The sequence below is a fragment of the Mustelus asterias genome, chromosome 20 (assembly GCF_964213995.1).
Source record: "Mustelus asterias chromosome 20, sMusAst1.hap1.1, whole genome shotgun sequence".
NCBI classification, from domain to species: Eukaryota; Metazoa; Chordata; class Chondrichthyes; order Carcharhiniformes; family Triakidae; genus Mustelus; species Mustelus asterias.
In genome coordinates, this window is record NC_135820.1 from 48,570,291 (window position 1) to 48,585,677 (window position 15,387).

Genomic DNA, 15,387 nt, shown 5'->3' on the forward strand with positions numbered 1-15,387 from the left:
CCCATGGATTTTCAGGCTCATTTTTTTACTGTTTCCAATCCCAGGACTTTTTGCAATATTATAACATTTTTTCTGAAGAGGATGGATTACTAGCAACATTCCAGGTGGAATAAATATTGTCCGCTGGAATTATTATTGATCTTCGTTGCATTACTTCGGTAAAAATCCAAAATTTCATTTACCTTGAACACAATTGATATTTTTTTACTTTCAGAGGTGGTTTTCGATGCTTCCACTCAACTGTGGTGTCTTTCAAGACCATCTGAGCATGTTCTATGGCTGCACAGTGATTCTCAAACCTATCCTGAGATGAAAAGGTTACCAGGCAGACTCTGCAATAGAACTGAACATTGCTTTCAGCCAGCTGTTCCGTCCCTGGTTTTCCATTCCAGTTTTGTTGCTGGGATACTTGGAGCAAGGTAGAACGCTTCAAACCGCGTTGTATCTCTGATTTCCATATCATCAGTTCAACTTCACTATGGGCAAAATTGCAATTGTTATAATCATGATGACATAATGTCCCCTGACATACATTTTTGCAGTATTGCAGCTTGCCTGGAGATGTGACTGGTCTAATTTCATTGCATTGTTTCATGCCATTGTTATTTTCAAGGATATGCACCAACAATGGGCTCCATCCATGCTGTGCTGAGAATGTACAAAAGCCATGAGTGTTTTTATGGGCTAATTGCTGAGGTGAATTGTAAAAACATATTGCACATAATTCAACAAATTGTCCTTCAAATTCATTCACAATTTCTTCCTCAACGCTTTGTTGTTTTGGACTAGCGGTGCTTGAGCATGGCCTTCCATTGTTTGTTCTCTGTGCCACCAACTTCTTGAGTCTGTTTCGGTCGATTTGGTTATTTTTTTCATAGTTCCACACAATAGCTTCTTCCTTGCTCCAGGCAAAGGTGCAGCGATTCTTCTGCTTCTTGCAGCCTGAGCCTTCCTTGTAGTACCAGCATACCTCATATCGCACAGGACTAATAAAAGTTGGCCGTCTGCGAATGAATCGCCAGCTGCCTTTTCTGCCCTGTTGCTTCCTGGCAACCAGATGGTGATGCTGGCATTTGTGGTCCACGTTTTTAAGGACAATGGTGCTCTCATTTGTCTTCTCGAAACATTGTGGGCAAATTAGCTGCAAATCAACTTCTTTGAACAGATCTTCCACTCCTTTCATTCTCCCTCAGTCAGGTTTTCTAATTAATGGAATTCTGTGCTCTCTGGTTTCCAATGGCCCATTCAGTAGTCAAGATTCTGTCCCTGAGTTATAAAAATGATGTTTACCAGTCCTGCAACAATAATGAGAAACAGAGAAATACATTTTTAGAATATTCTGCATCGAAATATTCATAAACATTTTTTTCAAACTTATTTATATTGGTACAATGTGAAAATGACATCGATGGTATCAAACTTTAGTTGAAAACCCACTAAACATTAGAAATAGAATATGCTACTAGCAGAATTGGAGATCTCCATGATCACATTCGGAGCAGATTCTACTCTGTGATCCAAATTACAAATTGCAGAAGGTGATGGAGCCCAGGTCACAGGTAGATTTCCTCCATTACCTGTGCTCACACCACTTCCCAGGGCTATTGTGGCGAAGTTAACAGTAGATCAGGTGTAACAACAATAAGGGCCCAGAGGTCACTCAATGGAGGCAGAACATGGTACAGTAGCCTTCTCTTCCCTCAGCCTGCCCTCCAATGCCTTACTTCTGCCAGCCTCTGTATCAGCCACAATTCACAAGGCTGTAACGCCATTCAATGGCAGCTACTCTGGTATTTCCTGTCTGACTAGTGGTTAGCTCCCTATTGACACTGAAATTCAGCAGAGAATCTGCCACGTATGAGAAATGATCAGCAAAATGGGTCAGGTTGGGCGGTGTTGAATGGAGATGGATCAAAAGTCCTATTCCACTGACACTCCATCATTTAAAAGAAAATTCAGCCCTATATGTGTGTGCAGACAGAATTTTCATATACTTTGGGAATATTGGGGTATTCTGTAAAGAACACTGTGTGTGTATGTGTGTGTGTGCATGTACATGATTTAATTAGTTTAGTTTTAGTTTATTTATTAATGTCACAAGTAGGCTTACATTAACACTGCAATCAAGTTACTGTGAAAATCCCCTTGTTGTCACACTCCAGTGCCACACTCGGGTACACTGAGGGAGAATTTAGCATGGCCAGTGCCTCACCTAACCCGCACAACTTTCGGACTGTGGGAAGAAACCGGAGCACCCGGAGGAAATCCACGCAGACACGGAGAGAACGTGCAGACTCCGCACAGACAGTGACCCAAGCCAGGAATCGAACCTGGGTCCCTGGCACTGTGAGGCAGCAGTGCTAACCACTGTGCCACCCCAATTAAGCTGGAGAAGATTAATATAGACAGCTTGTCTGTGAGAGGTGAGAGATAAATGGGATAAAGGTGCCAGCTGCGTGTATTTGTAATGAGAAGCTCTGATGAGCATGGATTTACAAGTAAATAGGTTGGGTTTTAAAAACTGCACCAGGAGATAGAAAGGGACTTGACTTTTCAGCTGTTAAATTTCAAAAAGAAGTTTAAGGGACTTCTACAATTTATAAAGGTTTCACAGGTAAGTAACAAAAGGTTGTTAAATTTTATTTGACACAAAAGTGGAAGCAATAGGAAAACATGAACGAGTTCTACAGTTTGGAAAAGTTGAGTTCAAGAAAGTGCTAAGGATAATGGAACTGGAGATGAAAGGGGTAAAGAATGTTTAAGGAAAGACACTGAGCTGAGTTGTGGCGGCTGTTTCGGGAAGATATCCCGAGACCAGCTTTGTGCTAAGCGAAAGTTTGAAGTTAGACCAGAAAAGTCTTTGGTTCAGAAAGCAGTTTGTTTCTGAACTTTCTTACATGTCCACAGCAGAGTGGAAGTGTTTGAGGAGTGGTGTGGTATACCTTTGCTAAAGTAACAACAGTTTTTGTCTTGGGTAATATTACTGGATTGTTATAATTTTAAAAACTACATGGGAACTGTTGCCAAGCAGTATACTTGTGTGTCCTGACAAAGTGGGCTTTTGAGGGGGATGTTTTATAAGACTGCTTTAGTTGTGTAACTTTAATCTTGCGTACTTAAGTTAATAAATCTTTTAATTTCTAAAATCTTTAAAGTGTTACTTGAGTTCTACGCTTCTGGGATCAGTAACCTTTCCTCCTCATTTTCAAATGCAGAAAAAAAAGGTTATGGTCAGTCAGACAAGTTTCCCTCTGGGATTTGCCTTGCTCAACAAATAACTATCTGCTGTGGTCATAAAAATGTGACAGACTTACAGGCCCTGATTTTACCTGCACGCCTGCCCCGATTTCGGTTCGCAGAACAGCATTCTCCATTGGCCTCGGGCACAATCTTACGAGCCTCGGGCGGGCGTGCCGGTAAAATCCCGGTCATAATTTTCAATTTTCTTTTCCAATTTTCACCTTTCCAGTTACTAAAGCACTGGCAAATGTTCCACAGCCCAAGGACATTTTCAGAAATAATAGCAGCTCGCCTGCCACTAACTAATTCAGCTTGGAACTTCCTGATTGTGTGACCTTACCAGCCAGGGCACTTAAGTAAGCTATTAGACTCAGAACTGTTACTTGTGAGTTCAGTAAGAAGTCTCACAACACCAGGTTAAAGTCCAACAGGTTTATTTGGTAGCAAATACCATAAGCTTTCGGAGCTTGCTACTCCTTTGTCAGATGGAGTGGTCTCTGTTCTCCAACAGTGCACAGACACAGAAATCAAGTTACAGAATACTAATTAGAATGCAAATCTCTACAGCCAGCCAGGTCTTAAAAGGTACAGATAATGTGGTTGGAGGGAACATTAAACACAGGTTAAAGAGATGTGTATTGTCTCCCAGTTGACCAGCCAAACTCACTTGTCAAGTTCCTTGTCATTTTCCATGCCAATCTCTACTTCTCATATTTTTATTTACAACTGGAATGGCTTTTGGTACAAAGTACTTTTTTTGTACCAAGTTCTGGGCATTGTCAGAGGAAATCAATGGCCCAGATTTTTTTGGAGCAAGGCATCTTGTAGCATGCACAGTGGGATATTTTACCCTGGCTTTTCCGCTCATTTCTTTCGCTCTTTAAGTTGCTGCTAATGAAACAGTGAAGAAAATGGAGCATTTGCAACTTTGGAATTAACAGCCTATGGCCCTAATCAGTGAGATTTAAGAATTGAGAAACAGAAATTACAGAGAAAGAAATATGGTGAATTAGTTATAGGAAAAAGATATAAAGAGAAGGAAAAGACGAAGTCATTAAGATTATATTCATTTGGAGTTTAGAAGAGTGAGAGGGGGTCTTATAAAAAGCTATAAAATTCTAACAGGATTAGACAGGGTAGATTCAGAAAGAATGTTCCCGATGGTGGGGGAGTCCAGAACTAGGGGTCATAGTTTAAGGATAAGGGATAAACCTTTTAGAACTGAGGTGAGGAGAAATTTCTTCACCCAGAGAGTGGTGAATCTGTGGAATTCACCACCATAGAAACGTTGTGTGATTTCAAGAAAGTTAGGTATTGCTCTTGGGCTAAAGGGATCAAGGGGGGAAGGCAGGATAAGGATATTGAATTTGATGATCAGCCATGATCAAATTGAACGGCGGAGCAGGCTCGAAGGTCTGAATGGCCTTCTCCTGCTTCTAGTTTCTATATTTCTATGTTTCTATGATAAATGATCGGATTAAAAGAGAGAAATAAAGAGGCAGGAAAGAAAGCTCGGAAAAATAAATACCTTCTAGGGAATCTCTAACAACAAGTTATTACATTGGAAAAGAAAATTAGAAGCATTGCAAAACGGGCCACTGATTTACTGTCATCCATTTCAGAGAACTGTATGTTTCAACAATATTTAAATGATGAAGTTGATGCCAGAGTGGAGTTCGAATGTAAACAACGTGCCTGAGGTTGGGAGTAGAGCATGTCAGCTTCTGTTAAAAAACATGGGTGTTTAAATATTTGCATTTGCAATCTATGAAAATTTTACAAGGACAAAAGGATAAAGTTCAAGCTTATAAATTGGACTAACGTGACAAAAACAGACCACAGTGCACACCTCAGCCTGGTTATTAATATAAAAACAGAAATATTGGAAAGACTCAGCAGGTCTGGCAGCAGCTGTGGAGAGAGATACAGAGTTAACATTTCAAGGGGAATCTGACTTCTTCAGAACTGCATTTTCCAAGTCATGCTGTAACGTAAGGGGAATGTCTACTAGCACACCTATGTCTGGAAGCAACTAGTCTGAGCAAAATCCTGAAGAGAGCAAAAAAGGTCTTTAGTACCTGTCACACTACTCCCTGTAGATATTAGCAACTTCAAAGATCTCTAGAAAGCACCAAGCACTTGCACAATAATCTGTATATCTCATCTCAAAACTAAATCTGCCAAAACTGGCCACTCCATACTGATTCATTAGAATGCTTATTTCTGCTTTTTGTTCAATCTTATCGAATTATATTCAATCATTCAAAGCGCAACAACATTTTTTTCAGTGCTGGGAGTACATTCACAACCTGAAAGTAGTTGACTATTTTAAACGTCACCAGTAGGGGCTATCCTTCCTGCAGCCGAGCACGTGTTTAGCTGTGCGCCATGGCATTGGCAAATCATAGATGCACACTCACCAAAATGGTGCCTGATGGCATTCATATCAGAAGCATGCACAGGCCACGGAGACCATTTTAGGCCTCCAAAAGCCACCAATAGAGCCCCAAGAAAACAGATGCTATGCATCTTGAATTTTGTGACCCTTACTTTTAAAGAATCAATTTGTTGATTTTTAGGTGTCCGGAATTTACATTTGGCTTGGTGGTTGAGGCAGAAACTCTCAGATAATTTAAAAGGTACCTGGATCAGCACCTGAACTGCCATGACGTGCAAGGTTACAGACCAGGTGCTGGGAGGTGAGATTAGAACAGGTCACTAGGGCAGGTCTTCTCCGATGTCGTACGCCCTGCCACTGCTGCCAGCAAGAACGGAGAATTTGGTGCTGAGTCAAAACTCCATTCACTGCAGTGGGACCGAAGAATCCCAGCTGTGGGGCGAGGCCGGAGAATCCCGGCCAGATTTTTCAGCTGGCACGGAGGCAATGGGTTGAATGGCCTCTTTCTGTGTCATACATTTTTTTACGATTCTGTGGATCCATGTCAATTATTACTTAACACTCAATTTATTTCTCTTGATGATAATTTTAATTATTATTATGTAGTACTGCAAAAACAATTAGCTAAACAATTTGGTGAAACAAATATAACAATATTTGCATAAGTTCTTTCATAAGAACTCTGGTGAATCTTCTAACCGTTTCTTACCGGTTCATGGGGAAACTCTGATTGCTGTTTGTATCCTAGACCTGTCAATATTGACCACTTCATACTGATTCATTAAATTGCCTATTTCTGCTTGTCTTTAAACCTTACTGAATTACATCCAATCATTCAAAGTATATTAAAATTTCTTTCAATGCAGGAATACATTCACAAATTGAAATCTTTTGAAAAGGGGTTAATTTTGTAATACTATTTGACAAAGTGGGAAAGCACACCGTGCTTTTGTATTGTACAAAGATGTTGGGTGAGATTCTCCAGCCTTCCAGCTGTGTGTTTCCCGCCGGCGGGAGGTGGCGCGTTGTTTGCTAGTGGTGTGATTCTCTGGTCCCGCCGCAGTGAACAGCTGGAGAATTATGGCCGTTAAGTGTAATATTGAGAATCACAGGCGGCCACCAGATAGATTAACAAATAAATGATTTATTGAGATAAATAACTATTTACAGAGAGTGATGAAAAAGCTAATGTACTCCACAACTCCGGACTCCTAACAACCAGGGAAACCCCGCACTCTATTGCTGGAACCCGCGCATTCCGGCCTAGTTGGCCGACAGGGTCACATGACCCACGGAGTGCTCACCTCTTAAAGGGGAACGTTACCACATTAACATTACCACTGAAGTTTCTGCAGTTCTTGCCATGCACTTTGTTAATCCACACATTTAGGAGAGGTAAGAATGTGTACACACCTGATACACTATTACAGGCAGAATCACAAGTTAAAATCAAAGAACTGGGAGTGCGAGGATGGCAGCTATAGCATCATAAAATAACACAAAGGTCGGAATTCTCCAGCTACTCGCTAGTGGCTGATTCTCTGTCCCATCATCAGCACACCCTGGCTGTGGGTTTTCCTGCAGTGTGAGGAAGCCACAGTGGGAAATCCCATTGAGAGTGATGGGACCAGAAGATCCCACCACGAGCCAAAGGCGCGCGGCTTCTCATTACCGAGAAACCCACTGATGGGAAGCTGGAGAATTCTGCCCAAAATTACTATAGATATACATACTAGATACATCTTACTGACTAACTTCTTCTATGCGTACATTCACTTTCATTTATTACTGTAGGTGTGGCAGATTTCACAATTCCTGACATACGGAATGAGCAATAATTGCAGTCCCATAACCTTTGATCGCTTCAATTCATTTAAAACATTATTGCAGTAATAGATTTCATTTTGCTTTTGCAGTGGTGAGCCACACTGAAACATTCAAACTTGCCTGCTCACCATTTTTAACTGCATTTTATCATCTTCTCTTCTTTGAATCCCCCAACATTAGAAGAGATGAAAGACCGGTTCTGATGAAACAATGACCAGGATTTTCCAGCCCCTCCCATGGCTGGTGAGCAGCGCAAATGGTCATTGACTTCGGCAGGACTGGAAGATCCAGTTGGCAGCCAATGGTGAGATGTCTCTGTCACCGGAGAGCCTGGGGTGGAAAATCACGGCCATTAACTCTGTTTCTCTCTCCACAGATACTGCCTGATCTGCTGAGTATTTCCAGCACTCTCTCTTTACTTCAGATTTCCGAGCAACTGCAGTACCTCACTTCTGTAAAGACTTCACGTATTTGGTATTCTCTTTAAATACGTCATCAATAAATGGATTGGTATGAAATGTCACACACAAGAATTTGATGTTACACATTAGAACATAGAACATAGAACATTACAGCGCAGAACAGGCCCTTCGGCCCACGATGTTGCACCGACCAGTTAAAAAAAAAAACTGTGACCCTCCAACCTAAACCAATTTCTTTTCGTCCATGAACCTATCTACGGATCTCTTAAACGCCCCCAAACTAGGCGCATTTACTACTGATGCTGGCAGGGCATTCCAATCCCTCACCACCCTCTGGGTAAAGAACCTACCCCTGACATCGGTTCTATAACTACCCCCCCTCAATTTAAAGCCATGCCCCCTCGTGCTGGATTTCTCCATCAGAGGAAAAAGGCTATCACTATCCACCCTATCTAAACCTCTAATCATCTTATATGTTTCAATAAGATCCCCTCTTAGCCGCCGCCTTTCCAGCGAAAACAATCCCAAATCCCTCAGCCTCTCCTCATAGGATCTCCCCTCCATACCAGGCAACATCCTGGTAAACCTCCTCTGCACCCTCTCCAAAGCCTCCACATCCTTCCTGTAATGTGGGGACCAGAACTGCACACAGTACTCCAAGTGCGGCCGCACCAGAGTTGTGTACAGTTGCAACATAACGCTACGACTCCTAAATTCAATCCCCCTACCAATAAACGCCAAGACACCATATGCCTTCTTAACAACCTTATCTACTTGATTCCCAACTTTCAGGGATCTATGCACACATACACCTAGATCCCTCTGCTCCTCCACACTATTCAAAGTCCTCCCGTTAGCCCTATACTCAACACATCTGTTATTCCTACCAAAGTGAATTACCTCACACGTCTCCGCATTAAACTCCATCCGCCACCTCTCGGCCCAACTTTGCAACCTGTCTAAGTCTTCCTGCAAACTACGACACCCTTCCTCACTGTCTACCACACCACCGACTTTGGTGTCATCAGCAAATTTGCTAATCCACCCAACTATACCCTCATCCAGATCATTAATAAATATTACAAACAGCAGTGGCCCCAAAACAGATCCCTGAGGTACACCACTTGTAACCGCACTCCATGATGAATATTTACTATCAACCACCACCCTCTGTTTCCTATCCGCTAGCCAATTCCTGATCCAATTTCCTAGATCACCCCCAATCCCATACATCTGCATTTTCTGCAGAAGCCTACCATGGTGAACCTTATCAAACGCCTTACTAAAATCCATATATACCACGTCCACTGCCTTGCCCCCATCCACCTCCTTGGTCACTTTCTCAAAAAACTCAATAAGGTTAGTAAGGCACGACCTACCTGCCACAAAACCATGCTGACTATCACCTATCAATTCATTACTCTCCAAATAACTATAAATCCTATCCCTTATAATTTTTTCCAACATCTTGCCGACAACAGAAGTGAGACTCACCGGTCTATAATTCCCGGGGAAGTCTCTGTTCCCCTTCTTAAACAATGGGACAACATTCGCTAACCTCCAATCTTCTGGTACTATACCAGAGGCCAACGACGACCTGAAGATCAGAGCCAGAGGCTCTGCAATCACTTCTCTTGCCTCCCAGAGAATCCTTGGATAAATCCCATCCGGACCAGGGGATTTATCTATTTTCAGACCCTCCAGAATATCCTGCACATCCTCCTTATCAACTGTAATACTGTCTATTCTACTCCCTTGCAACCCAGTGTCCTCCTCAGCTATATTCATGTCCCCTTGCGTGAACACCGAAGAGAAATATTGGTTCAATGCTTCACCAATCTCCTCCGGTTCCACACATAACTTCCCTCTGCCATCTATAACTGGCCCTAAACTTGCCCTAACCAACCTTCTGTTCTTGACATACCTATAGAACGCCTTAGGATTCTCTTTAACCCTATCCGCCAAAGTCTTCTCATGTCCCCTTTTAGCCCTTCTAAGCTCGCTCTTCAACTCCCTCTTAGCCAATCTAAAGCTTTCTAGTGCACTACCCGAGTGCTCACGTCTCATCCGAACATAAGCCTCCTTTTTCTTTTTAACCAACAAAGAAACTTTTTTGGTGCACCACGGTTCCCTAGCCCTACCAATTCCTCCTTGCCTGACAGGGACATACCTATCACAGACTCGCAGTAGCTGCTCCTTGAAAAAACTCCACATGTCGGACGTTCCCAGTCCCTGTAATCTCCTAGTCCAACCTATGTTTCCTAATTCTCTCCTAATAGCCTCATAATTACCCTTCCCCCAGCTAAAACCACTGGCCCGAGGTTCATGCCTATCCCTTTCCATCACTAAGGTGAACGTAACCGAATTGTGGTCACTATCACCAAAATGCACACCAACTTCCAAGTCTAGCACCTGGTCTAGCTCATTTCCCAGCACCAGATCCAATATAGCCTCACCTCTAGTTGGCCTGTCTACATACTGAGTCAAAAAACCTTCCTGCACGCTTTGAACAAAAACTGACCCCTCTAACGAGCTAGAGCTATAACAATTCCAGTCAATATTAGTCAAGTTAAAATCCCCCATAACAATTGCCCTATTACTTTCACTCCTAAGCAGGATTGACTCCGCAATCCTTACCTCAACCTCTCTAGAACTTTTAGGAGGTCTATAAAAGACTCCCAACAGGGTGACCTCTCCTCTCCTATTTCTAATCTCCGCCCATACTACCTCAACAGATAAGTCCTCATCAAACCTCCTCTCTGACACTGTGATACAATCTCTGACCAATAATGCTACCCCTCCCCCTCTTCTACCTCCTTCCCTACTTCGACTAAAACATTTGAACCCCGGGACCTGCAGCATCCATTCCTGCCCCTGCTCTATCCATGTCTCTGAAATAGCCACAACATCGAAGTCCCAGGTACTGATCCACGCTGCAAGTTCACCCACTTTATTGCGAATACTCCTGGCATTGAAGTATACACATTTCAAACCCTGCTCCACATTGGTGAGAATGTTTATAGAGTGTGCGTTGAAAGCACAGCATTTGAACACCTCACCTACACGAGTCAGTACCAGTAATGAAAACACATTAAAAACAAAAGAGAAACATGAAAAGATTTAAACTAGCATGTTTTTACAGGCCCTCAAATTACAATATTTCATTACCTCCTGGACTTGTTAGCTAAACAAAAACAGCATGCCCTGAAAAACTGTATTCTCTCTTCCTTCAATGCCTTATTAAGAGATTGCTGGGCACTGACGCTCACTGTTTCTGAAGTGCAGGTCTAATTTCAGAAATCTAATTCCTTCTCATTTCATTACGTCAGGAAAATATTGTAATGGTGGTTTTTTTTCACTATAATTATTGGGTCCATTTTAACCATGCTCATCTTGCAAAAAACCAGCCCAGGGAGCGGTGAGGCACTGGTGTTATTTAAAATGGTGTGTGGGACCAACTCACAACGCTTTCCCATGGGTGACCATCTTAACCTGCTCTTCTGGGCAGATTTGAAGGACACAAAAGAGAAGCCACTGGGGCCCTTCTTCAAATATGTCGATCAGACTCCAATAACATCATTGGGGCTTAACTGCCATTTTAACTTGAGAGTACGTGGGGAAGTCATTATCTTCACCAGACCAAGCTTGTAACTCGAGGAGGTGGGGCCTAAAATGCCCAAAATGCTATGTACTTTTCATTTTTTGTGAGTTCCCTTATTTGATTTGATTTATTATTGTCACATGTATTAATATACAGTGAAAAGTATTGTTTCTTGCGTGCTATACAGACAAAACATACCGTTCATAGAGAAGGAAACGAGAGAGTGCAGAACGTAGTGTTACAGTCATAGCTAGGGTGTAGAGGAAGATCAACTTAATGCAAGGTAAGTCCATTCAAAAGTCTGACGGCAGCAGGGAAGAAGCTGTTCTTGAGTCGGCTGGTACGTGACCTCAGACTTTTGTATCTTTTTCCCAAAGGAAGAAGGTGGAAGAGAGAATGTCCGGGGTGCATGGGGTCCTTAATTATGCTGGCTGCTTTGCCAAGGCAGCGGGAAGTGTAGACAGAGTCAATGGATGGGAGGCTGGTTTGCATGATGGATTGGGGGATAGGAGCAGCAGGAGTGGCCCTCGAAGGCCTCACAAGAAAACCTCATATCCCCCAACCTCAGGTTCCCCATCCTCTCTCTTGACCACAAGGTCCTCCCAACCCTCCTCCCAACTTCTCACCCGAGTATTGTAGACCATTCCTTTGGATTCCCAATAGCAGTCTTGCACCATCAAACATCCTGCTGCCAACCCTAGGTGGCTATCATTTCCCTCTGGCATTGCGAGATTGACGGGGCCTATTCCGACGAGTCCTGGGAGTTACATCTTTCTCGGCCTCACTCTGAAGAAGTCATGGAATCATAAAATCCCTACAGTGCAGAAGGAGGCAATTTGGCCCATTGTGTCTGCATCAACAGCAATCCCGCCCCAGACCCTATCCCCACAACCCCACACATTACCCCAACTATCCCTCTGACCTACACATCCCAGGACACTAAGGGGCAATTTAGCATGGCCAATCAACCTAACTCGCACATCTTTGGACTGTGGGAGGAAACTGGAGCACCAAGCGGAACCCACGCAGACATGGGAAGAACGTGCAAATTCCACACAGACAGTGACCCTAGCCAGGAATCAAACCCGGGTCCTGTTGCTGTGAGGCAGCTGTGCTAACCACTGTACCACTGTACCGCCCGTCAGTTTTCTTTATGCCTCTGCTCCTTTAACATATAACCTGCATCCCAAGTTATAAATTCAACCCTTAAGTATTTCACTTTAACTGAAGTTATTAGAAATAGATTTTACTTCACTGCATTGCACTACAGTTAAACACTTTCTTACTTACCTCCCGCTTTTACAGCGATGGACCTTATTTTAATCAATTTTTGATTAATTCCAACGGCCAAGCAATGTAGCCAGAGGTGTCAGGCAACAATTAACTTTCTCACTGAATGGTTCATGCAACAATTATTATTAGGAGTACTTATTTCCCGCTAATTAAAAAATCTCAGCTTCCTATGTCGTTGACATCGATTAGTGCCTGGAAGGATTATCATGAAATGATTAATATCGGAAGCACAGACATTGAGACTCTCGGCCAGCTTTTTACAGCTCAAAGGAGGTGCAAATCAGGCTGCTTAAGTTAGTTTTTTTCTGCTGTGAAAACAACTATCTTCTGCCTTTCAGACCCAGGCCATTTTTGTGCGGCTTTTTCATGGATCAGAGAAGGCCTTGAGTGCAAAATTCACATGCGCATCTTCCAAGGTTGAGAATCGCACTGTGAGGACCACAGCAAAATTTTCTTTCATCCCATATACAATTTTCATTTGCTGATGTGGGTTTTGGAAGCCCTGAAAAATACATATGAAAGCTCAGTATAAAATGTTTTGACATCTTCCACTGTCGTTATTAGGTTCTGTGTTGTAAGGTAGATGGGTTTTGATGCACAGGTTTATCAGAGGGATCTGTCTTGTAAAGGTAAGTTGAATCTTCCATTGACCACCATTGTGCAAGTGTTGTGATGCATTATAATATTTTTTTCCACTGGGGAAAATGCCATAATGCATTAAAAATGTCAAAAAGTAAAAAGAAATGTCAGCCCCTGGTGTCACATTTAGTGCTGTGGTTAAACTGACTGACTGCTCTGGCTGTTAAAACAAACTCCTGCTTTTGAAAGGTGAAAAGAAACATGTGATTGCTTCCTTTCATTGATTGACAGGCACTCTGCTTTGAGATGGAAATTGGGTACATTCTGTTCCGTCCATTTCAGGCAATGCAGCTGGAAGCTTTATTATGACAGTTGGAGCCACTCTGAATGCTTGACTGGGTTTCAAAATCTGTAATGGCTTCAGCTCAGCAGGAGACATGTTGATTCAAGAATGATCGAAACTTCTAAGAGCCCTTAATAATAGAATATACATTTGAACATACACGCATACGAACTATAAGCTTTGATTTGCAACAATAACCGTTGATGTGGGATCTTATCAAATGCCTTCTGGAAATCTAAGCACAGTACATGCAGCTTGATCAAGAACACATGTTACTTCTTAAAGAACTTAGATAATTTGGTTAAACATGATTTCCCTCTCACAAAATCCATGTTGACATTGCCTGATTATCTTGAATTTATCTAATTGTCCTGCTATTGTAGAGTGATCACGATCCCACACTTGTCCTCCGTGTGAATGCCGCGACATCAGATCTTCCCACCCCTTGCCAGTGATTTTACCAATGCTTTACATGCATTTCAATAAATTTTAATACAACTCTCACCAGATATTGACCCCTCCTCCCCTGCTGTTTACAACAGGTTCACCTAGACACGAATCTGTCATGGGGGGTTTCCTCAGGGACGTAAAGGTAAGGAGAACTCCTGGGGAGGAGGGGCATGGTGTCTCTGTGCCCTGTTTGAGAGCAGATTTCCACTCCATCTGACGAAGGAGCAGCGCTCTGAAAGCTAGTGGCGTTTGCTACCAAATAAAACTGTTGGACTTAAACCTGGTGTTGTTAGACTCCTTACTGAGGAGGGACATGGCCAGGCAGTGGCCTGATGATGCCCCTGGCACTGCCAACCTGTGCCAAGGAGTGGGCCCAATTGGGTGCCTCAAGGGGAGGGTGGGGGGGGGGGGTGCAAGCTCATTTGTATTTGGCCAGGAGTGGACGGAGGAGCTGGGAATGCTGCCGATGGCCGGTGACAGGGGGATGGTGGGGGGATGGTGGGGATGGGGGCAGCTCCGACTGTGCGCGGAGGGGATGTGGAAGGGGCCAATTTTGGGGGAGGGGGAGGGGGAGAGGCTGATGATCGAGGGGGTCAGAGAAGTGTTATGATCGGGGCAGCCTTTAAAGGTGGCACCCAGACCTCAGTGCAGCCAGGTTTTGCCAGCATTGAGGCCAAGCCCCCACCTCCCCCCACATCCCCCCCCCAACCCTCCCCACACCCCCCACCACATTATAGCGTGAAACACACCGCATTGATTTTTTTTTGGCAGAGTGTCTCTGCAGTGTCTCTGGACAGAAACATGCCAGTTTTCTCACCGGAAACAACACTGCTATTTCTTGGTAAGATTCCCCCCACTGTTTTTAATGATAGCTTCTAACATTTTCCCTGTGACTGATGTTAAGCTAGCTGGCCTGTAGTTTCCTGCCTTTGTTATGGTTTCTTGATCGTTCACTGAAATTATTGCTTTTTTTTGCAGTATCAATGATGGTCTGCTTGTATTCAGGTTTTATTACATTGTTAGCGGCTTAATTTCTTTCCAGTGACGTTAAGGTTGCCACTGCATAGCTCCTGAGGACTGTACATAGTGGATACTGGGTGAGTGACTGTGGAAGTTACAAAAGGCGCATGGAGGTGGCATGAAGGTGGCATGGAATGGCAGGAGGGAATGAGGAGATGAGGTTTATGGGGTCTTCAAATGACATTGGGAGCTGGGCTGTTGTGTTGAAGAGCCG

The 15,387-nt window shown here is 43.3% G+C and overlaps 1 protein-coding gene across 1 annotated transcript in view; it reads right to left on the reverse strand.

Moving 5' to 3' along the window:
* Positions 1 to 15,387, reverse strand: part of helz2a (helicase with zinc finger 2a) — a 100,475-nt gene that overhangs the window by 69,618 nt on the left and 15,470 nt on the right. The window contains exon 2 of the mRNA XM_078236486.1: positions 183 to 1,295. Within this exon, the coding sequence (XP_078092612.1) occupies positions 183 to 1,183 (1,001 nt within the window). The 5' untranslated portion in view covers positions 1,184 to 1,295. The remainder of the gene's footprint in view (positions 1 to 182; positions 1,296 to 15,387) is intronic.